Genomic DNA, 22,264 nt, shown 5'->3' on the forward strand with positions numbered 1-22,264 from the left:
ACACACACACACCTAATGTATATCAGGAAATGTGTGTATAAGGAGATGGTGTGTGTATTAAGGAGATGTGTATAAGGAGATGGTGTGTGTATTAAGGAGATGGTGTGTGTATAAGAAGATGGTGTGTGTATTAAGGAGATGTGTATAAGGAGATGGTGTGTGTGTATTAAGGAGATGTGTATAAGAAGATGGTGTGTGTATTAAGGAGATGTGTATAAGAAAATGATGTGTGTATTAAGGAGATGTGTATAAGAAAATGATGTGTGTATTAAGGAGATGTGTATAAGAAAATGATGTGTGTATTAAGGAGATGTGTATAAGAAAATGATGTGTGTATTAAGGAGATGTGTATAAGAAGACCTCAACCAGCTGTGTAGTTAATCTTTATAGAGATGTCAAAACTTTTTTTGTCTAGCTGTTGACACTGTGAACCCAGCTATAGCCATAAGGCAGACTACTAGATGGGCAGACTACTAGATGGGCAGACTATGAGATTTGTTTCATGTCCCCACCAAGATGAGCCTACATTTTAGTGGCATGAAGTTGCTGACCCCTGAGCAAGTGACTACATTGGGCCAACTCTTTGTAATCTTAATATTTGGAATGACATCAGTAAATGAAAAACAGTTATTGTATTCTTATTATTTTTGTGCTCTTCACACTTTAACTTAAAAATTGCCATATGGATATACTTGTGATGCTTTAAAATATGTAGTAATAGTTGGAAAATTGCCTGAACATTAGCACAAGTAATGTTATTAACCTTATAGCTATAGATATCCAGTGTATCTGCTAGATGGATATTTAATATGAAGTGTTATACTTGATGTGTTGTGTGATATTTAATGTGAAATGTTATACTTGATGTGTTGTGTGATATTTAATGTGAAGTGTTATACTTGATCTGTTGTGTGATATTTAATATGAAATGTTATACTTGATGTGTTGTGTGATATTTAATGTGAAGTGTTATACTTGATGTGTTGTGTGATATTTAATGTGAAGTGTTATACTTGATGTGTTGTGTGATATTTAATGTGAAGTGTTATACTTGATCTGTTGTGTGATATTTAATATGAAATGTTATACTTGATGTGTTGTGTGATATTTAATATGAAATGCTATACTTGATCTGTTGTGTGATATTTAATGTGAAGTGCTATACTTGATGTGTTGTGTGATATTTAATGTGAAGTGCTATACTTGATGTGTCGTGTGTATGAGATTCAGGAGTGGAAAAGACGTGATCCCTGACCACTAGGGTATTTGACCATCCAGCCATTGTACTGGACATTCCCTTATGTTACTCCAGATATTATTTGCAAGGAAATGAAGAGGTTATCAGGACCTTTCTCATTTATTGACATGATTGTCTTCAATGTTTGATCTTGCCATTCCTATTTGTAAGACAGCTCATCAAATCTGTTGATGCTCTGCCATTGTTTGCTAGACAAAAATATAGTTTGTAAAAATATTCAATTTGAAGAAATTTTCACACATGTCGAATTTCTGGCATTTGTTTGAATGTCTTGGAAAGACATCTTTAGAGTTCACATGAATTTGTGCATGTTTGGAGACATTTTTAAAATGTATGGAAGACAAAATAGTCTAGCTGTTTAAGCAGATAATATCCACCCTTTAAATTATCTTAATGAAAATTGTGTTGGGGATGAGTAATGAAATAGTTTTCTTTGAATTTCTACAAACCAGGTGTAAATTATATGTAATCATGTTATTAAATTATTTTAAGCTTATATATTATATTGTAATTCATATTTGTATCTACTTAATTTTGTGTACAGTCCAGCAAATGAAATGCTTGATGCCTGTGGCTTGTCACTGTATGGTTAGTTTTTTAAAAAAAACTTGAGAATGTTTCTGGACTATGTGCTGTCCCCATGTCTCTACATGAATGCCCCCACTCTCTACATGAATGCCCTCCTCACCAATTAGAAAATTGCTCATGACTACAACAGGTCTTCCATCTTGAATAAAATGTTGCTTTAAGTTTTGATTACAATGAGGGGCAAACTTGTAAAAAAATTTCCTTATCGCAACTCATGCAAGGTTTTATAACACTATGGTTCTTATACAATTATGATTTTTTTATGGCCTTGAAATTTGATTTGACATTACATTCAAAAAGATTTTGTGCTTTCATTTATCCCAGTCCTTGTATATCAAGTATGTCATTCAGATACTGATGTGATTATACACAAATGATTAATGTGTATCAATTTTTGTATAGAGTACAGTGTACTAGCCTTGGATTAAACACGTTTTTTTGTAAACCCTGTACAAATTATGTGCAGGCTGTTTTGTGAAAAATATTTATGAAAGAAAAAAATTATGACAATTTGTGACAGAATAAATTATGCAGAAAATTATTCACTATTGTAGACAATTTTTAAATAGCTATGTGCAATTAGCTTGTGTTGTTGTGCCATGGCACAAGTCAATGTAAGTAAATAAAGAATCAGACAGTCCCATCAAGTATGATTTATTTTTTCTTACCACTACAACATAAACATCCACCACATGATCAGTCATCCATTGGACCATCACGCCATCTTTTACACCTTTTGTGATTGTACAATTTAGTCAAGTAGCGGATCCTCTTATCCATGCGATTATATTCTGTCGGATAAAACATCTTGAGACGAGGCCCCTCCCACTCCATCTTACGCATTAGCCTTTCCCTTTCATTGCCTTTAAAGGCTATCAACCAGCGTGGGCCAGTCAACAGGTCAGCAGGATGAAGGGTGCCGTCTCCAAGGATATCTGGACACGACAAAATGAGAGCATTTATCTGGTTCTTCAGTTGTGCAAGAAACTATTTCAACATAAGGACTCAATTAGGACAGAGAGTTCAAATAAAATTACAATAATTGTTCTTTCAACATTATGGTAAGAAAAATAAAATAGATTCATGCTGCCATCCCTGGTTCATCATACAACAGGAAAGTGACTACTGTCCAACAAACTAACATTGTACAACAGGAAAGTGACTACTGTCCAACAAACTAACATTGTACAACAGGAAAGTGACTACTGTCCAACAAACTAACATTGTACAACAGGAAAGTGACTACTGTCCAACAAACTAACATTGTACAACAGGAAAGTGACTACTGTCCAACAAACTAACATTGTACAACAGGAAAGTGACTACTGTCCAACAAACTAACATTGTACAACAGGAAAGTGACTACTGTCCAACAAACTAACATTGTACAACAGGAAAGTGACTACTGTCCAACAAACTAACATTGTACAACAGGAAAGTGACTACTGTCCAACAAACTAACATTGTACAACAGGAAAGTGACTACTGTCCAACAAACTAACATTGTACAACAGGAAAGTGACTACTGTCCAACAAACTAACATTGTACAACAGGAAAGTGACTACTGTCCAACAAACTAACATTGTACAACAGGAAAGTGACTACTGTCCAACAAACTAACATTGTACAACAGGAAAGTGACTACTGTCCAACAAACTAACATTGTACAACAGGAAAGTTAAATACAGCTATATGGGTTTTGACTATAAATGTGGCAGATAAAGAAAAATATTTTACCAATATAGTCATTTTGACCAAACAATGCCTTTGGTTTTGACCAACTATCTTTGACTTTGTATGGTGGAATTGATCTGAGAGGACCATCAGGACGAGGTAGAACTCCTACAAAAAATAAATGTGATAAATTGGCTTTAAGAATTTAAAATATTACTACATGGAAAAAAAAAGGCAATACTAGTACTTCCTCAATACATTCTTTGGGTGCATCAAATTCATAAAATAATTCATAACCAACTTTTAAAACAAAAAAAAAAACAATATAATCTAATCTAAATTATTTTCATTTTATTTATTAAAATAATTGTTGAAGTTAACGCTTATGTTTCACCATGCATACATATGACGCAGAAGTTGAATGGTAGAGGGTAGAAGGTGATGTTAAAAAGGTTTGGTAGAGGGCAGACATTAGACAGGAGGATGGAAAACATGAAAATTTACTGTAACAAATGATCTATATATATAATTCTCTACATGGTACCATCCGGGGCACCACCATGTATGTATGCTGACCCGCCCCTCCCTTGCTCTCCAGGCATGCACAACAGACCATATCGCTACCACCCCCACCAGTCTGGTGAGCTGTAGTTCACTTCAGATGTTTACAATCGTGGAGCCGCATCGAATTGTGACAGCTATCAGGGGCAGATAATTTAGTTTTTAAATGATTTGAAACTAATGCTTTCACAGGGGTGGAAAGGAGGGTGAGGATAATCGTCCTTTACGAGCTACTAATAGTGTTTTAAAGCAAAATATTTTCAGTCGCAGCATTGGTAGTGCTGAATTTACAAATTATGAATAACCTAAAAGTAGAAAATAAAACAACTAAATAGTGGCGTATGCTGCACAGCGGGTTGACTCATTCTTTATAAAAGACTCAGATAATAATTCCCATTGAATATATCTTGTTTTAAGCTCTCAACTGAACTCTGAGACATCAATAAGTTTACGTGTAGCAATCTTCTATAAGTTTGTAGCTTGGTGAATCAGCTGGGTGAATGTGAGGAAACAACACAAACAGTTATTTTATGAGAGAGCAAGGACGTGACCCACCTGAAGTCATATACGTCTTTCTATATCCATATCTTCGTGCACCTGGTTTGATGTAGGGGGAAGGCGTGGCATGTTCAAATGATCTATCAGCTGAGATCACTTGTTTCTCCTTTTTATAAGTTGCCAAAAGGTTGACTGAATCCTTGATTGTGCTGCTACATCTAATAAAACAACGCTGTGAATAAAAAGCAAGATGGTCAATTTGATTTTTTATGATATATTGATATATTAAGTAGTGCTCCTTTTAAAAAAAATAAAGTATTAAAAACTCACATAATAATTTGAACCACTATCAGCTGTAAAGGATGTCACTAATGCTTTTACAAGTGGTTTATATAAAAACATGGTTGTGTTTTGCTCAAACAGCTTGCTGTCATTCTGAAAAAAAAAGTTTACCAATTATCTTGTACACAGTAGCTAAGGTATGTTGGGTTGAGTTCTAAAAATAAAATGGAGGCAGAGCAGCTTATTAAATCAGAAGAATCAAAAAAATAGTATTTAAATTTATAATAAGATTTAACAAGGCTAGTAAAATTTCATCACATTGAGAAAACCACTCCCTCTCCTTTTTCAGCCAAAAACAAAAAAACTGTAAAACAACCCTAAGCTTTTTTGAGGTCAGGGGTCATTTCTACTCTGCAGCCTGACAACAAGCTTGTTTATAATGGTGATGAAGGCCGACTCTTAGCCCTACTTTAGATACAATGTTAACATTTATTATATGCTCAATTGACTGCAAACGATGTAATAAATTTAAGATAATTGACCTTTTCAAATATTTTGGACCTTTTTATTCAGATTTTCATCAAAATAAATTCCTACTAAGCCTACTCCCTACTGTTTTGTCACAGTACTGTCACTTTGTCTTTGTTGAATTTATAAGTAAACTATTTGTATTAGTATACATTAGTTATAGTAGGCCTATTTACAAAATTCAGTTAGACTTATCACTGACTTTACTCACTACTGTTGGTCAGAGTGACATATAGGCCTAGATCTAGTCATTAATTTTAAATGTCTCAAATACTTAGAGAAAAAAGTACGGTAGGCCTTAATGTAATTATAAGTAGTTAGTTACGTCTGTTACGCCCAACTCATTGTGCTTAGTGTGTGTTTCAGCTGTATTTTAAATATTAAATAGGCGAAGCGCTCAATTAACTACTGGGCAGTCGGCAAACTTCTAGTCTTCTACTTCTAGATCTACTTACTTAACTTACTCTAGTTACACTCTAGTACTACTAGTACTACTAAACTAAACTGTAACTAAACTAGTAGATCTAGATCTAGTAGCGTAAACTAGAAGTCGTAGAAGTAGAACTAGAAACACGGTGAATCAACTTTTACTTTTTACTACTTTTAACTTTCTTTAGACTTTACTTTTGAAAACTTTTAATGACTTTTATTTTAACTTTTAGTCAGTAATTTACTCAGTAATTAGTAAGTAGAATCTAGATCTAATTGTATTGCTAACTACGTAACTAGTAACTAATTCAATAATTGTAATTAATAATAAATTTATAGGCCCTAGGGCCTAATTAATTGAGTAGGCCTAAGGCCTAAAGTAAATTACTAATTAATTACGCTAAAAATGAGTTTTTCACCTTCAAATTAATGAAAAGGCAAAAAAAAAAATTAATATTAATAATATTTTAGTTGAAACTGTCATTTTAACACTTAAACTTACCAGTCGCTTTAAACGGCCTGGGAATTATTTAATAGTTTGTTGAATCCTAAGACACAGGTTCAATGTTAAATCTCTAGACCTAGATAGATCTAGACTTATGACACTAAAGAGCTAGAATGACTTATTTGTCTCTTTATACTTTTTAAGTACGAAGAGGTACAATAAAAAAGTAGTAATAGAATTAGACCTAAAACAAATCCGCAAGACCAAAAAAATAATAAGCTTTTAAATGTCACCAACAATTTAAAAATTTTAAAAAGATTCTTTTTTTTTATTTTTTATTTTAATAGTGAAAAGCTTTGATAGTAGATTCTAAATGTGTGAATGATTTCATTCTTAAAACTGCAAAAAAAACCATTCCAGTTTAAAAGGCGTTCTTATATGCATGCAGCTAAAAAATTATACTATTAGATCAAGATTCTAGATCTGGTCTAAATCTAGATCTAGATCTAGTTATTATTAAAATTTAAATTGTACTTTAAAATTAGAAAGTGAGATTGACGTGGATTGTAATGACTGACGAGAAGCCGCGTTGGTTATTAACAGTCTTTATTATGTACAGACGCCATGAAGCCAAGAGAGAGAGAGAAATGGCGAGAGAGAACTATTTATAGATAACAACATGTAAGGGACATCACTCAAGATAACAATATAAATATAATACTAATACAGAGAGTGAGTTCCCTTGACCTCACAATTAACTCAATCTATTACATCCCTTTACCCTTAGAACACAATAACACATCTCTCAATAGAACAATTGATAGTATCCTAAAATCACCAATTATATTGTAACATGAACACTATGGTAGATTACATCCTTACAAACAATGCACAATATGCTACAACATAATCAAAATACAAAACAATAATGTCAATGTCAAAGTCCTTTTGACCTTTAGAATCATAGGTCTAACTTATTTGGGACTTTGATTGTCCTGCTTGACCTTCTCAGTGGCTTCTGATTTGGTGACTCAAGATTCTGACCATCTGGATTCTCTATCTCAGGAGGTCTAGGATTTAAATCATTAACTCCAGAATTTACATTTTCTGACTCCAGACAACTTGGTTCACTCATATCAACAGAACTTGGTTGTGGAACAGAGTTGGTGTCAACTGTTCAGATTTGGTGGGATTGACAGATTCACACTTATTATCTGCACACGTTATTTTTAACTTTATAAGGCACAGGTCCTGTACCTTGAACAATTTGACCTGGTATCCATTTTTCCTTTCTCCCATAATTTCTTAGATACACATTCTCATCAATACCAAATTCTCTTTCAATGCATGAGTTGTCATGATTTAATGGAACTATTTTTGAATTGGCATCTGGAAGTATTATGCCGTTATTCAGATCCTTGACTGACATAGATTTCTTTGATTGATCAATTTCCTCAGGTAATCTGATAGTGCTTTTTGGTAACCAAAAATACTGTTTAAAAGTAATATCCTGGACAATATCACTTTGCAACTGTGATCCAGTATTTGAAGTGGGTGTATTCAATGGCAAAAATCTTTGCTCTTTTCTTTTGATGTTACCCTTTTAGTTTCTGTAAGTGCTAATGATGTTAGCAAAGTTGTTTGATGATCACATTCCTTCTTACTAATGTATTCTCTTTAAAATATTTGAAATTGCCCTATCACCATAATCATTTATTAAGTTACAAATACTTTGTTTAGGCAACTCTGACTGATAATGGACTGCATCTTCTCCATCTTTTATATTATCTTCACAAAGGTTTTTATTTCTTATTTAATATGGCCTTAAGTCATCATTCACAGACTCTTCAGGCCAACCATTCTTACAGTACTCATATATTTTTATTAAGCACTCATCTTTTTGTGTTTCTCTTTTAATATCATTCACATCTATATTGGAGTTATCCATGATAGTGAAGAGAACAAATACTTCTTCTGGTACATAGCTCAGGCTTTGGTTTTTTAAAGGTAATCTACTCAGACTATCTGCACTATTCTCAGATCCAGGTTTGTATTTCAATTCATAATTGTATGCAGTTAGTGTGATAGCCCATCTTTGAATTCCTGGTGAGGCATGCTCAGGTAGGGTTTTGTTTTCTCCAAATAAACCTAGCAATGGTTTATGATCTGTAAAGATGGTGAACTTCCTACCAAACAGAAACTTATGAAATTTCTTAACACCAAAAATGATGCCTAAGCCTTCCCTATCTAACTGAGAATAATTTTTCTCAGCCTGGTTCAAAGATCTACTGGCAAAAGCAATGGGTCTGTCACCCTTCTCATCCATATGGGACAAGACTGCTCCTACACCATCTGGTGAAGCATCACATGTTAATATAAGTCTTTTCCCTGGGTCATAGTGAGTTAGTAAGGTGTCAGCAGACAAAGCCTCTTTTGCTGTATTAAAAGCAGCTTCTTGTTGTTTACCCCAGTGCCAAGTTGCATTTTTCTGTAGCAGCTTGTACAGTGGTGATAGTTTACCAGACAGATTTCCTATGAACTTTGCATAGTAATTTATTAAGCCCAAAAAAGCTCTTAGTTGTTGGGTATTTTCAGGTTTGGGTGCTTCTTTAATGGCTTTTGTTTTCTCAGGTTGAGGTCTGATGCCTTGTTTGCTCAATATATAACCAAGAAAACTAATTTCTGTCAACATGAATTGACATTTATCTTTGTTTATCTTTAAACCTTTTTCACCAACAATTTTTAATACTTTATCAAGTGTTTTAAGATGTTCAGTGTCATTCTTACCAGTTATGTACACATTGTCAAAGTAAACACAAACATTTGGAATATCCTTAAAAATACTGTCCATGACAGCTTGGAAAATTCCAGGGCTAGATGATATGCCAAAACATAGTCTTTCATATTGGTAGAGTCCTTTATGTGTGTTTATTGTCGTATAGACTTTTGAATCTGGATGCAGTTCTAATTGAGTGTAAGCATGACTAAAGTCTAATTCAGTGAATTTGTCTCCTCCTGCCAAATTCAAAGAAATTTCCTCAATGTTAGGTATAGGGTACCTATTTAGCTCTATTTGCTTATTCAGTGTAGTTTTATAATCTCCACAAATTCTTATAGAACCATCCTTCTTTAACACTGGCACAATGGGCGTTGCCCAATCGGAATAGTCTACCTTCTTTATAATGCCATTAGATTCCAATCTACTTAGCTCATTTTCAATTTTATTCCTCATTGCATAAGGTGGAACTCTAGCTTTGCAGTATCTTGGATTTGTATCTTTAATGCTTAACTTCACTGTTCTATCATTTAGTAATCCAGAGTTACCAAAAACACATTTATTTTCAGATATAACTTTATCTAGTGAAGTAAGACTAGATTCTTTTACATTCTTCAATGAACAAATACTCTCCCAATTTAACTTAAGATCACTTAACCAGTTCCTACCCAGTAATGGCGGTCCATTTCCTTCAACCACAAGAAGAGGAAGTTTAACACTTTGACCATTATAACTTACATGAACCATACACTCTCCTATTACCGGAACATTGTCACCAGTGTATGTTGTTAGACACTTGTGACATGGCTGTAGAGGCACTGATCCTTCTGTGACAGCGTCAAAATCTTTCTTTGTGATGACTGTTAGTGATGCTCCAGTGTCAAGTTGGAAGCTGATGCTCTTACCGTTGATATTAACTTGTACATTGATGGGAGCATGACTTATTGATTTCACAGAGAACAGGTTGAAATCCGGCTGCGAATCAGTTTGAGCATTTTCACAGGTAGAGTGGTTCATTGGTTGGGTTAGGTAGTCTTGGTGAGAGTTAACATAGTGCTGCTTTTGGTTGCGGTACTGTCTTGACTGGCTAGATTTAGCAACAGACGAAGACTTTGCAAAGCAGGCCTTAGCAATGTGACCTTGCTCACTGCACTTATAACAAGTTGCAGACTTGAACTTGCACTGATGAGATGCATGGGGACCTTTGCATCGATGACATTTTTGATAATTATCACTAGATTTAGATCTAGGATTTGAACGAGCAGGCTGTTTAGCATAAGTTGGAATGCTCTGATGTGGTTGATGTTTATTGACTAACCTGCTGTTTACTGCATGGATCCCTGAAGGCGTTAGAGATTTCGCCGCATCTGATGACTGCTGGAATGAAGTTGCAAGTTGTATTGCTTTTTCTAATGTTAGATCTGACTCGAGCAGCAACTTTCTTTGAATATCAGGGCTGTTTACACCTGTCACAAACTTTTCACATAGTCTGTCAGACAGCGTGTCTCCGAATTCACAAAATTCACTTAAATGACGTAAAGCAGCAACATATTCTGATATTGACTCGTTTGGTTGACGAGTCCTACTGTCAAATCTAGCTCGACATAGAAACTTTGATGGGGTAGGCGCATGGTGGTCTGTTAGCAATTTGCTCAGCTCGTTAAAGCTCTTGGTATCTGGACTAGCTGGTGCGCATAAGTCCTTTAGTAGCCTGAATTGTTGAGGCCCTATGACTGTTAACAAAACAGCTCTCTTTTTGGCTTCTATCGTCACGTCGTTAGCTTCTAGGTAAAAGCTTAACCTCTCTAGGTAATCTTGAATGATTTCATCATTCGCATCAAATTCTTTTATTTGGCCATACAGCGCCATAATTCTAGAAATAATTAGCTAATAAGCTCTAGCAAACCTCTTTTTTGCGTAAGTAGGTGCTCTTTCTAGTAGATGTTTATCCTTCGTCGCCAAATGACGTGGATTGTAATGACTGACGAGAAGCCGCGTTGGTTATTAACAGTCTTTATTATGTACAGACGCCATGAAGCCAAGAGAGAGAGAGAAATGGCGAGAGAGAACTATTTATAGATAACAACATGTAAGGGACATCACTCAAGATAACAATATAAATATAATACTAATACAGAGAGTGAGTTCCCTTGACCTCACAATTAACTCAATCTATTACAGAGATATATTACATTTTTTTAAACGAATCTCTTTTCTCAAGGTTACTAGCCACGGGTACCCTTTTCACCTGAATTATAGGCCTGTATATTTTTAATGTTAAAGTTATTCTTGTTTGGAAAAAAAAAGTCATTAAATAGTTGTTGATCCAAACGCAATGTGCTGTACTACACGTTGAACGATATTTGTGAAAAACTAAGAAATAACTAAACAGCTAAAAATCCGACACATTTAAAATAACATAGGCTACCAATACCTAGTAGAAAAATAAAAACCAAACTATATAGGCTACACAACACCATATTAAATGCACACACTGATTAAGAGGATTAAATGATTCCGTAAAACCCGGCTGTCCAATCATCAAATGGTATTTAGATCTATGTTGCTTTTTTAAAAGTAATTTGTATAACTTTTGGCGTACGTCTTGATAAGTAGATATATAGATCTAAATACAATATGAATAAAATAGTTCATTACTTCATTTTCAAAAATTGAAAGATGACACAATTAGTGTTGTGTACTTTTTATTAGCTTTAACATGCGACATGTGATGTCGTTGGTTTTTTTTTTTTTTTTTTTTTCGTTCTTGTCAAAACCATAAACATTTTTCCGGCTGAATAATTAAAAATGAGTTTCTACATTCGAATTTGCATTTATTTTTATTTTCCTTCTTAAAATAAAATTAATGTTAAAATTTAATACAAATATGTTGCAGACAGAGAGAGAAGTGCGACAAGGGGTTTTATATATTAGGATTGTAATATTCTAGCCAAACTTTTTCAACGGTCAAAGAGATATAATCGAGATAATAATCGATTGTTATTTTTCAGTGCTATGGTTATCTCTCTTTGCATTTCATGGTAGTGTTTTTGAACAGAAATTGTGTGGTCAAAGGGGAATAAACATGAAAATTGATCACTTCATAGTTTAGCAAAGGTTACCTCGCTTTAATATTTTAAGTATGTTTAGTGGTGAAAAAAACGTTTTTATTATATTAAACTAAATTAACCTAAAGTCTACTTTATTTTAAATTATTATAAATAAATAAAAACCAAATTTCCTTAATATAGGAATGAAGTATAACATTCAATATGAATAGATAATAGAGTCTTTAAATATTAAAGCTTCTAAAAAATATTTAGGCTAAAGAACCGCGGCAAAGCTACGAATGGAAATAATTTCATGTTTGTTCCCCTTTGTTTGACCATAATATTAATAACAACATTGCGAGAGATATATATATATATAGAGAGAGAGAGAGAGAGAGAGAGAGAGAGAAATTGTGAGATAAAAATTAATATACAAATATATACTGTTAAATGTAACTTATAATGATTCCAAAAAATATTAATAGATATTGACATCAATAAATATTATTTTAACCCTTTATCTACTGACGGTACTTATAAGTACCACTTTAATTAACTACCTGTATTATTTTTAATTTAAGACGAATTTTAAAAATTATTGATGTAATTGATAGCATTATCTCCCTTGAGTCACTGGTAGGTGGAGGGAACGATGTTTTTTGAAAATTACTGGTGTGGCGCCATTTTCAATCTCTACCTGTATCGGTAGTTCACAACTATTCTGTACATATCTCACATGTGTTCCTGATTTCCCTTTGTTTTACCTTATTCTGCACGTTTTCAACACCGAATATTTTTTATTGGCATCTTCAATAGTCAGGCATTTGCGTTTAACTTCTAGTTATACAATTTTTATCAAATTGTCTTTGTAATAGATCGATGTTTACAAGTGGACTTATAAGTACCGTCAGGGCACACGGACATTTTTTGGGATTTCTTGGAAATTGATGATTTTCGATGTGGAAGGACATAAATATTATTTTCATAATTAATTATCAAAATGTACTTAAAAAATAAATTTATGCATTTATAAGAAGGTTAGCATAGGGTTTTCCTCAGAAATATTGTAATTAATTGCAGATTTCTAGTAGTAAAAGAAAAACAAGAATAGAGGTGGCAATTGCAGGCTCGTTTACTAGGTTTAGTATAAGTTATTTGTATACCAAAGTCCAGTTCTAGAAGTAAGATTTGTAAGTTATATTTGTTACAAAAAACTGCCTTGCCTACAATAGCTAGCGTATACGTAATGTATACATGTAGACTAGTAATAGTCCATACATCTGCATGTAGTATAGATCGTTTTGTAATTTTGAATCAGTAAACACAAAACTGTATGCCACTACGGCTATTCCAAACACATTGAGCTCACTTCTATTTATGAACTTTACACTGTAGTGTAGACTTGTCATAACATTCTAGTAGGCTACAATTTTACTAGTAATGCTGGTAGTAGTGTACTGAATGACTAGGCTTTCGTTTTCAAAATATTTGTTTATGCGGCTCATTGTAATGGCTATTGGAAGCCTCCAGCAAAAGCAGGTTCAGTCCGGCAACTGTTGCCACACCAAAAAGACGACAGACAAGAATGTCTTAGGAATGAGGAAGGAGGGAGCATGACATGTCGGCACCTTTTGCTGTGTTTGAGGTCTAAGATGTGTTCCTATAGAAAATCCAGTAAAAATCGTACTCAAAATATACTTTTGTTCTGGGTTTATGTGTGAAAATTATAAAAAATGATTGTTATAATGATTGCCATGTTATTATTTAATAAGTTGTATCGTTTTTTCCTGTTTTGTAAATTTTTTTATTTTTGGAAAAAATGTCCTACATTCCTGACGGTACTTATAAGTACCAATACATGTTTGGGCCCTTAAAAATGTATGAAACAAAATTTCCTTCGACATATGCTTTAAATGTGCCAAAAGCAATATGATAACACATTGTTTAAGAAAAAATGTCATTCGGAACCTAATTCCGTAAATAAAGGGTTAATATCAGTCAATTGTACTTCAGTGAGACATTCTTGAATAACCTTTTGAAGTAAATTATTATCATGTTTGTTCCCCTTGGGTTATAAAAATTGATATTAATTAATGAACTGAAAAATATAAATACCTTTCTATCAGTTACAAATGTTAATATTATCATAATTAATGAATGTCAAAATTTTAAAAATTATTTAAAATCTCAAAGCCTTGGGAAATATGTTGCAGACAGAGAGAAAAGTGCGCACATGGGTTTTATATATTAGGATTGCAATATTCAAGAAAACTTTTTCAATGGCCAAAGATATATAATCCCGATAATAATTTATTTTTATTTTTCAGCGCTATGGTTGTCTTTCTTTGCTTTTCATGTTAGTGTTTTTGAACAGAAAATGTGTGGTCAAAGGGGAATAAACATGAAAATTGATCACTCCATAGTTTAGCAAAGGTTACCTCGCTTTAATATTTTAAGTATGTTTAGAATGAGAAACAAAACAGTTTTAAAGGTACCGATACTAACCAAAATTAAACTAAATTATACTTTATTTTAAATTATAATAAATATATAAAACTAAATTTACTTAATTTAGGAATGAAGTAACACATTTAATATTAATAGACAATAGAATTTTTAAATATTTAAAATCTCTAAAAAATATTAAGGATATATAACCGCGGCAAAACTACAAATGGAAATAATTTCATGTTTGTTCCCCTTTGACCATAATATTAATAACTACATTGCTAGAGAGAGAGAGAGAGAGAGATGAGATAAAAATAAATATAAAAATATATACTGTTAAATATAACTTATACCGATTCATAAAAATATTAATAGATATTGACATCCATAAATATTAATTTAATATCAATCAATTGTACTTCATTGAGATATTCTTGAAAAATATTTTGAAAAGAATTTTTTTAATGGTTTGTTCTCCTTTGGCTACAAAAAATTGATATCAAACTGATAAATATAAATACCTTTCTATCAGTTACAAATATTAATATTATTGCAATTAATGAATATCAATATTAAAACAAAAGCGATTATCTCGGTTTAAATTTTGAAGTGAAATGAAATATTTCCAAATTTGTTTGCCTTTGGCCAAAAATGACGGCCGAGTTCACGCGTTGCTTGGACCTCGGCACTTAAAGCGATTGTTTGCCCGAACTATACACAAAGATGTTTTATGTACCAATATGTTACAAGGGTTCGAACTCGAGTCTTTCGTGCTAGCAGTCTAGATCTCGACCGCTAGGCCACGCCGTCACCAATGCAAACATTAGACCAATGAATGATAATTAATGATTATAAATATAAATAAATATTATATTTATAAAATAAAAATTTCGATAAACTCGATTAAACCGTGAAGTATTTTCGTATTTAGCTCCCTCGACCAAAAAGCTGCTGTTAAATACAAATACAATTATTTCAGTACAACACAAATCTTTTTTAGCATATGTGTGTGTGTGCGTGAGTGCGTATGTGCGTGTGTATTTTATTAAATGAGAAAATACATTAAGATATACGACATAGTAATAAATAACAACATTATTAAATTCAATTTTTGAAATGTATTTAATTGTTTTAATTTAAAATACAAAATAAATATTAACATGCAGTTTAATATTCGCCAACTACCAGTAGATTCAAACGTAGGCCTATCTTTTTAATGTAGACACGACTGACACATTACACAAGACTTACACTCATTACACACGACTGACACACATTACACACGACTGACACACATTACACACGACTAACACACATTACACACGACTTACACTCATTACACACGACTGACACACATTACACACAACTGACACATTACACACAACTGACACACATTACACACGACTAACACACATTACACACGACTTACACTCATTACACACAACTGACACACATTACACACAACTGACACACATTACACACACGCCCCGTATCATCCCCGCCGGTAATGATATAAAATGCTGTGTAAGAAATACATTCTACTCCCACCCCGCCGGTAATGATATAACATGCTGCATAAGCCCCACCCCCTTATCCCTCTTTAAAACTGAAGTCGAGTGTTAAACCAACACCCCTATCCCTCTTTAAAACTGAAGTCGAGTGTTAAACCAACACCCCTATCCCTCTTTAAAACTTAAGTCGAGTGTTAAACCAAGACCCCCCCCCCTATCCCTTAGAGTGAATAAAACAGGACTATAACAACTCTGGCACTCTGTTAAGAAAAAAACACTTCAATAGGGCTCCCCCCTGTCCCACCCCACCCCCTACAGACCCCCCCCCCTCCCCTACAGGGCTCTCCCCCTATCCCACCCCCTACATACTCCCCTTCAGGAGAACTCTAAAGCTAAAGCTGCAGATATCCTTCGTCCAATATCTCAGCAAGATCTGAAAACGCGAACGTCTCGATGTCCACAGCAGTGTCCAGATCCGTCTTGATGTCCACAGTCTTGCCCCGTTGGTGCCAGTGGCTATCCGTCTTGCCCCGTTGGTGCCAGTGGCTATCCGTCTTGCCCCGTTGGTGCCAGTGGCTATCCCCGCCACTAAGCTGAAAGGATCTATGTGACGCATGGTAGCCAAAGTTAACGACAGCAGGTACTCTACAGAATCAAAACAAATAGTTCAGTCATTGCTGGTTAATAGGGAATGGAGATGAGCTTTAAACACAACAATGGATATTAGCTTTAAACACAATAATGGAGATTCGCTTTAAACACAACAATGGTGATCATTTTAAACACAGTTATGGAGATTAGCTTTAAACACAATAATGGAGATGAGCTTTAAACACAACAATGGAGATGAGCTTTAAACACAACAATGGATATTAGCTTTAAACACAACAATGGAGATGAGCTTTAAACACAACAATGGAGATTAGCTTTAAACACAACAATGGAGATTAGCTTTAAACAGAACAATGAAGATTAGCTTTAAACACAACAATGGAGATCATTTTAAACACAACAATGGAGATTAGCTTTAAACACAACAAAATAGAGATGAGCTATAAACACAACAATGGAGATTAGCTTTAAACACAACAATGGAGATTTGCTTTAAACACAACAACAATGGAGATTAGCTTTAAACACAACAACAATGAAGATGGGCTTTAATAAACACAACAATGGAGATGAGCTTTAAACACAATTATAGTAGGCCTACCTTTTCCCTCTGCCTTTGGATTTCTTGTTCCCTTTAGACTTTACATCTTGACCTTCCATGCCTTCAGTTACCATCTCACCGCAACTCGTATTTGATGTTTCGTTGGATTGAACTTTTGTTCTAACAAAAAAAAGTTTTATTGAAACAACAATTGTAAAATTTTATTTTTGAACATGTTCATTCAGTAATTGCAAATTATTTGTATACACTACAATTTATTTCACTAAAAATATTTTATCTGCCCAAACCTAATACTCAAAGCCTAGCCCTTATCAACGAATCACCATCAACTCTATGCAGAGGCGTAGCGACCCTACCCGGCGCCCGGGGACAAACTTTCGATTTGCACCCCCCCCCCCTCGAACTTTTCATTTGCACCCCCCCTCGAACTTTTCATTTGCACCCCCCCTCAAACTTTCAATTTGGCGCCCCCCTAAGGTTGGCGCCCAGGGACATATGTCCCCCCCCCCTCGCTACGCCTCTGACTCTATGTGAGAAATGACAATACAAAATCAGTATCTAGGGTAAAATCGAGTATTTGGGTGGGGTTTTTTTTAAAGTAATTCAGATTATTTTTTTCAATTCCTGAATGTTATAAGTTATCTTTTAAAAGCTCACTTGGGTGAAATGAGTCCGTGAAATGTAAAGTTGTCAGGATATTTGTGGTCAGAGACCAGGTGGTCATTGCGTAGCTCAGCGGTTCTAAACTTTTGGTCACAACTTTCTACCAGGCAGCGATACTGTCAAAACAAAAATCCTAGAGGTAACAACACATTTCACTTTTGACAATCCTAGAGGTAACAACACATTTTACTTTTGACAATCCTAGAGGTAACAACACATTTCACTTTTGACAATCCTAGAGGTAACAACACATTTAACTTTTGAAAATCCTAGAGGTAACAACACATTTCACTTTTGACAATCCTAGAGGTAACAACACATTTCACTTTTGAAAATCCTAGAGGTAACAACACATTTAACTTTTGAAAATCCTAGAGGTAACAACACATTTCACATTTGACAATCCTAGAGGTAACAACACATTTCACTTTTGAAAATCCTAGAGGTAACAACACATTTCACTTTAGAAAATCCTAGAGGTAACAACACATTTAACTTTAGAAAATCCTAGAGGTAACAACACATTTAACTTTTGACAATCCTAGAGGTAACAACACATTTAACTTTAGAAAATCCTAGAGGTAACAACACATTTAACTTTTGACAATCCTAGAGGTAACAACACATTTAACTTTTTAAAATCCTAGAGGTAACAACACATTTAACTTTTTAAAAACCTAGAGGTAGCAACACATTTAACTTTTTAAAAACCTAGAGGTAGCAACACATTTAACTTTTGAAAATCCTAGAGGTAACAACACATGTCACTTTCAGGCTAAAGAAAATACAAGTCCAAATGTACATTTCTATTTTTACCATGTCAACTTTTTGGCTGAGTATCTGAAAGTATGAGTCATGTGACTCCTCTAGGTGAATGTCCAGAAGAAAGTTCGAGACAAAAGTTTTCTTACACGTGTCGCAGACAAAAGCGTGGCTGTTCTGGTAGTGAGAGTCGAAGCTGTGGATTCAACAAGTGTCACGTGGTATAAAAGTTGTCCAAACAAACGGTGTTGATAGTTTTTAATTAGTAACCTTAAATACCACAACAGTAAAAATAAAATAAAAGCATCTTTGCATCTTGTATATAAAAATTAGACATGAGAGACAACTCTAATTTATGACACTTCATTTCTCTATCCCTATACAAAAGTTTTAATTTCTCTATCCCTATACAAAAGTTTTAATTTCTCTATCCACACACAAAAGTTTTATCCGAACTGTCAATTAATTAGTCTGCCTCTAATTAAATCAGTTTTTTGTACCTGGCTATTGTGGTAAATACTTGATGACAGCCATTCACTCCACACAAAAAACTTTTCCTAAAGTTCCAAAATAAAAACACAAACAATTTTGTTAAGAGGGGGAAGCAGATAGATTAGAACAAATAAAACAAATATAAAAAAAAACTGTATAGCAAAAACTTTTAAATTGCACTGAAAATAAGAAAATATAATCAATCTGCTTTCTTTCATAAAAACTTTTGTCGCTAAAATATGTAAAAGATCTCATAAACGACCAACGCTTTCATGAAAGAAAGATTTGTTTTATTTTCTCATTTTCAGTTCAGTTTAAAAGCTTGCTGCTATAAAGGTTTTTTTTTATATTTTTTTTTATATTTTTTAGTGATTCATAATTTATGAAGTCGACATGACTAAAAATATTTGCTTTAAAACACCAGCAGTAGCTAGCGATATCTAAAAGACGATTATCTGCTCCTTGAAAAGCAGCCGTCTGTGAGCACATTTTACAGACGACATCAAGTTCTCAATTATTATTTTACCTCCCCTCAGTTTCAAATCGTTTAAAATGTTTATCTGACCCTATTATCCTTCACCAGATCGACCGGCTCTACGATTGTAAACATTGTCGTAAACCACAGCTCACTAGACTGTTAGGGTGATCGCGTCTAGATAGTTATCTCCCCTTCTGTTACTGAATATAGTAATCTATCTAGTGATTCAATTTTGTTATCTTCTCTTAGTGTTGAAACCGTTTAATTAATTTTAATGACTAATTAAACGTCTAATTAAATTAACAAATAGATAGACTTGTATTGTCATCGAAGTGGGACGTATCTGGAAAGTTTGAAGTTTGGTCAAAATTGAGTTACAAGATTTGCCGCAAACCCACAAATAAACAAACAAACAGACGTTGCAAACTTAATAAAGCTTGTAAAAATGTTTAAAACAGTGTTACAGCAGATAATTGTAGCTCACTTGGGATCACTGTCATGAGCACTCTCAGTCTGATCACCCTCTTCAGCCTCTGCATCATCAGCGTCAACTGCTGTTTGTTTACTTGAGAAGTTAACGTCTTCGAAATATTTGACTGTGACCTGTGGCCTCCAGTCTTCTGCCTCAAGTCGTTTGACCATCTCGTGGTCCCGGGGATCACATCGAGGCTGCTCGCCATTCGCGCGGTGATGGGCCAAAGTTTCTCTCAAGCTCAGAAAATATTTGACTTTTTCCTGGCACCCTCCACACAACGTCAGCAAGTCGGGGCCTTTTAATTCTGGAATAGGATCGCAGGGAAGGCTGTTCGATGGCAGGTCGTCCATGCCTGATCAATTTTCAGTCTATAACTACTGGCTATATATAGTAACCCAGTCAACTTGAGTTCATTCAATCTAGATATTAAAAAAAAGTTGACAGTACAAAATATTTTTTTTTTAGAAAAGGACAGTAAGAATTTTGTTTCGAAGATTGTATAAAAAAATAATTTCAGAGAAGGTTTGTGATTTTTTTAGCCCATATAAAAATTGTATGTGGCGTACAAGAGAAAATTTTAGAACAAATGTCAGTGAATTTAGTTTCCAGCTATGTTAAGATGCATCTGGTCCATTATATCATCAAGTCTCTCTGACAAGATGTCCACAATTTAAATCATCAAGTCTCTCTGACAAGATGTCCACAATTTAAATCATCAAGTCTCTCTGACAAGATGTCCACAATTTAAATCATCAAGTCTCTCTGACAAGATGTCCACAATTTAAATCATCAAGTCTCCCTGACAAGATGTCCACAATTTAAATCATCAAGTCTCTCTGACAAGTTATCCACAATTTAAATCATCAAGTCTCTCTGACAAGATGTCCACAATTTAAATCATCAAGTCTCTCTGACAAGATGTCCACAATTTAAATCATCAAGTCCCTCTGACAAGATGTCCACACAATTTAAATCATCAAGTCTCTCTGACAAGATATCCACAATTTAAATCATCAAGTCTCTCTGACAAGATATCCACAATCTACCTGAAACCTGTGAGCTAAACGGTTTTACCTGAAACCTGTGAGCTAAACGGTTTTACCTGAAACCTGTGAGCTAAACGGTTTTACCTAACTCCTTAAACTTTGCTGAATAAATAATCTTTAACACACCAAAAAAACAACCTGAGTCGACTGAAATGATCAAAGGTAGAATGTTTGGATACCAGAACACAATTTGTTGCCCAGCAGGATTGATATGTTCACAAGCCATCTGGGCCAGTGCACATATTTTACACTTTTTTGCGCACCCTGTCTGTAGAAAGTGCGCACCCTGTCAGTTGAATGTGCGCACCCTGTCTTAAAAAATTAGAATGGTCATCATCTAGTTAAGTTTCCCCTGCACCTGACGGGCACGTCCCGTGGGTCAGGTGTAAGATATCCAGCACAGTCTAACATCTTGTGAACACAGGGAAAAGTATCGCCCGACCAGACGAAGACGAGAGGGGGGAACTGACCACAGTAGACTAACGCCTTAAATATGTTATATATTGAAACAGAATGTAACTATGCAACACGGTAGTATCCCATAGCCTCTCATAGATGGGACTAATCCAGGTCTCTTATCATAAATGTGACCTAATCAGGTTGCCCTAGCATCCAATAAATGGGACCTCACAAAACACAGCAGGTAGGGTTAGGGTTACAATATCCAACTAATCTAACCATATGTTAGGGTTACAATATCCAACTAATCTAACCACATGTTAGGGTTACAATATCCAACTAATCTAACCACATGTTAGGGTTACAATATCCAACTAATCTAACCACATGTTAGGGTTACAACATCCAACTAATCTAACCACATGTTAGGGTTACAACATCCAACTAATCTAACCACATGTTAGGGTTACAACATCCAACTAATCTAACCACATGTTAGGGTTACAACATCCAACTAATCTAACCACATGTTAGGGTTACAATATCCAACTAATCTAACCACATGTTAGGGTTACAATATCTAACTAATCTAACCACATGTTAGGGTTACAATATCCAACTAATCTAACCACATGTTAGGGTTACAATATCCAACTAATCTAACCACATGTTAGGGTTACAACATCCAACTAATCTAACCACATGTTAGGGTTACAACATCCAACT

The 22,264-nt window shown here is 34.3% G+C and overlaps 2 protein-coding genes across 2 annotated transcripts; both read right to left on the reverse strand.

Annotated features, from left to right (window-relative positions):
* Positions 1–2,484: 2,484 nt before the first annotated feature.
* On the reverse strand, positions 2,485–6,471 carry LOC131929619 (large ribosomal subunit protein mL51). Its single transcript, XM_059285915.1, has 5 exons — positions 6,322–6,471; positions 4,911–5,015; positions 4,638–4,812; positions 3,585–3,689; positions 2,485–2,781 (listed from the first exon to the last, which is right to left on the reverse strand). The coding sequence occupies exons 2-5, from the start codon at positions 4,980–4,982 to the stop codon at positions 2,543–2,545; spliced, it is 591 nt and encodes a 196-aa protein (XP_059141898.1). The 5' UTR covers positions 4,983–5,015; positions 6,322–6,471; the 3' UTR covers positions 2,485–2,542.
* Positions 6,472–16,441: 9,970 nt separating this feature from the next.
* LOC131929615 (uncharacterized) lies at positions 16,442–20,507 on the reverse strand. Its single transcript, XM_059285908.1, has 6 exons — positions 20,103–20,507; positions 19,149–19,205; positions 18,703–18,844; positions 17,881–18,002; positions 17,263–17,382; positions 16,442–16,694 (listed from the first exon to the last, which is right to left on the reverse strand). The coding sequence occupies exons 1-6, from the start codon at positions 20,441–20,443 to the stop codon at positions 16,442–16,444; spliced, it is 1,035 nt and encodes a 344-aa protein (XP_059141891.1). The 5' UTR covers positions 20,444–20,507.
* Between the last annotated feature and the right edge of the window lie 1,757 nt (positions 20,508–22,264).

The sequence above is a fragment of the Physella acuta genome, unplaced genomic scaffold (genome assembly GCF_028476545.2).
Source record: "Physella acuta isolate Inbredline_101_S28 unplaced genomic scaffold, ASM2847654v3 ptg001656l, whole genome shotgun sequence".
Classification (NCBI taxonomy): domain Eukaryota; kingdom Metazoa; phylum Mollusca; class Gastropoda; family Physidae; genus Physella; species Physella acuta.

Excerpts from the sequence above, each read along its gene's own strand:
- LOC131929615 (XM_059285908.1), bottom strand. The coding sequence starts at position 20,443 with ATGGACGACCTGCCATCGAACAGCCTTCCCTGCGATCCTATTCCAGAA. Across the intron at positions 18,845-19,148 it reads GTATTTACCACAATAGCCAG|CTTCGACTCTCACTACCAGA; the intron begins GTACAAAAAACT and ends TTGAATCCACAG. Across the intron at positions 16,695-17,262 it reads TCCAAAGGCAGAGGGAAAAG|AGTACCTGCTGTCGTTAACT; the intron begins GTAGGCCTACTA and ends TTGATTCTGTAG.
- LOC131929619 (XM_059285915.1), bottom strand. The coding sequence starts at position 4,982 with ATGTTTTTATATAAACCACTTGTAAAAGCATTAGTGACATCCTTTACA. Across the intron at positions 4,813-4,910 it reads ATAGTGGTTCAAATTATTAT|CGTTGTTTTATTAGATGTAG; the intron begins GTGAGTTTTTAA and ends TTTTATTCACAG. Across the intron at positions 3,690-4,637 it reads AAAGACGTATATGACTTCAG|GAGTTCTACCTCGTCCTGAT; the intron begins GTGGGTCACGTC and ends TATTTTTTGTAG.